This window comes from Eubalaena glacialis, chromosome 4 (genome assembly GCF_028564815.1).
Source record: "Eubalaena glacialis isolate mEubGla1 chromosome 4, mEubGla1.1.hap2.+ XY, whole genome shotgun sequence".
Lineage (NCBI taxonomy): Eukaryota > Metazoa > Chordata > Mammalia > Artiodactyla > Balaenidae > Eubalaena > Eubalaena glacialis.
Window position 1 is genome coordinate 5,338,714 of NC_083719.1, and position 1,443 is coordinate 5,340,156.

Here is a 1,443-nt window from a genome sequence, read left to right on the forward strand (position 1 = left end):
TATAACTAGTTTTACCACAGATAATTTCAGGAATTCTGAATATTATAACTGGAGACTAGCCTAAAAATCATAGGGTGTTGTGAAAAAGATGCATAGGGTTTATCTGACATCATTAGGAAGTTAAGGGGTATTTTCTTCAGGCAACATTGTTGCAAGTAGTTTCTTTTGCTAAAAGTTGCTTTTAAAAAATCTATCCACTACTAATTTAAGACAACTATGCTAGATTAAGTTGTTTCAAACTACTTTATTTAGGGGTTCCATTTTCACTCCTCAATAGATTTTATGTATTTTTCATATGCTTTTTCACTCATTAGTTCATCTAGTTCTGAAGGGTTACTCTGTGTCATCTTGATCAGCCAACCATCTTCATAACAAGATTTGTTGACAAGTCCTGGATTTTCTGCTAGAGCTTCGTTAATTTCAGTTACTTCTCCTGATAGAGGAGAATGGAGTTCATTAGCAGCTTTCACATTTTCCAAAGCACCGAATTCCTCTTGTTTGTTCACTTTTGTCCCAGCTTCAGGCAGCCTACAGTAAACAACATCTCCCAAAGCTTCCTGTGCGAAATTGCTGATTCCCACTGTTCCAACACCGTTTTCTGACGTTACCCATTCATGTTTGTCTGTGAATTTACTCACCGACAGCAGAGCGGGGCTGGCGCGCAGCGCCCCGACGGCGCCCGCCCTCAGTCCCCAGGGCCACTGCGGGCAGGACACGTTGGGCACAGAGATGGCGCGCAGGCTGCAGACCACGGCTGGCACACTCCGCGCCGCTCGCAGCGCCATGTTCGCAGGGGTCACTACTTTCATTTTTATTAGAAAATATGCCTTATAATAGCTCCCAAGTTTTCTCTTTCAAACTGTCAACTGAAAAAAATGCACAGCCTAAAAGTTGAGAGTTGTTTTATCCGGGGGACAAAAACGAGGACTTAAGCTGGGGACAAAGAATCTCAGGTCACTCTGAAGAGACAAGGTGGGGAGCCAGGTTATATAGGAGTTTTTGCAACAAAGACTGGGTAGTGGCAATGTCAAAAGATTATTGTTAATTAAAGAAAACCAGACATCTCAAGTTAAGGAATTTGGTGCTTTTCTCTGTATGGGAAGATGCAAGAGTCTGGACTCACTGAAATCATTCCTTTGATAAGCACCTCAGCTGTCTGGGGCCAGTATCCTGTGCTTTCTCATCCTGAATCTCCTCAGGGTGCATCTATGTGGGGTGGCTGCAGTGACTGAGGGCTTGATGGCGGGCATCCTGTTTCTATCCTGAGTTCCCTCAGGACTCACCATCAGGAGACTGTAATGTGATGGCTTAATGGCTGCTACATCCTTTGTTTACTGATATGGCAGGCAGCATTTTTAGTTCACATAATAGAGAACACCCATCCTACCCTGCAGAGAGGACAGATTCAATGCCCACTCTCCTCCACTCGCTTCCCTCCCCTCT

The 1,443-nt window shown here is 44.1% G+C and overlaps 1 protein-coding gene across 1 annotated transcript; it reads right to left on the minus strand.

The window, feature by feature from the left end:
- Positions 1–263: 263 nt before the first annotated feature.
- Positions 264–785, minus strand: LOC133089573 (glycine cleavage system H protein, mitochondrial-like). Its single transcript, XM_061187642.1, has one exon. It carries the CDS (start codon positions 783–785, stop codon positions 264–266), a length of 522 nt encoding a protein of 173 aa, XP_061043625.1.
- Between the last annotated feature and the right edge of the window lie 658 nt (positions 786–1,443).

What these genes read in the sequence shown, in the direction of transcription:
- LOC133089573 (XM_061187642.1), bottom strand. Translation starts at nt 785, where the DNA reads ATGGCGCTGCGAGCGGCGCGGAGTGTGCCAGCCGTGGTCTGCAGCCTG.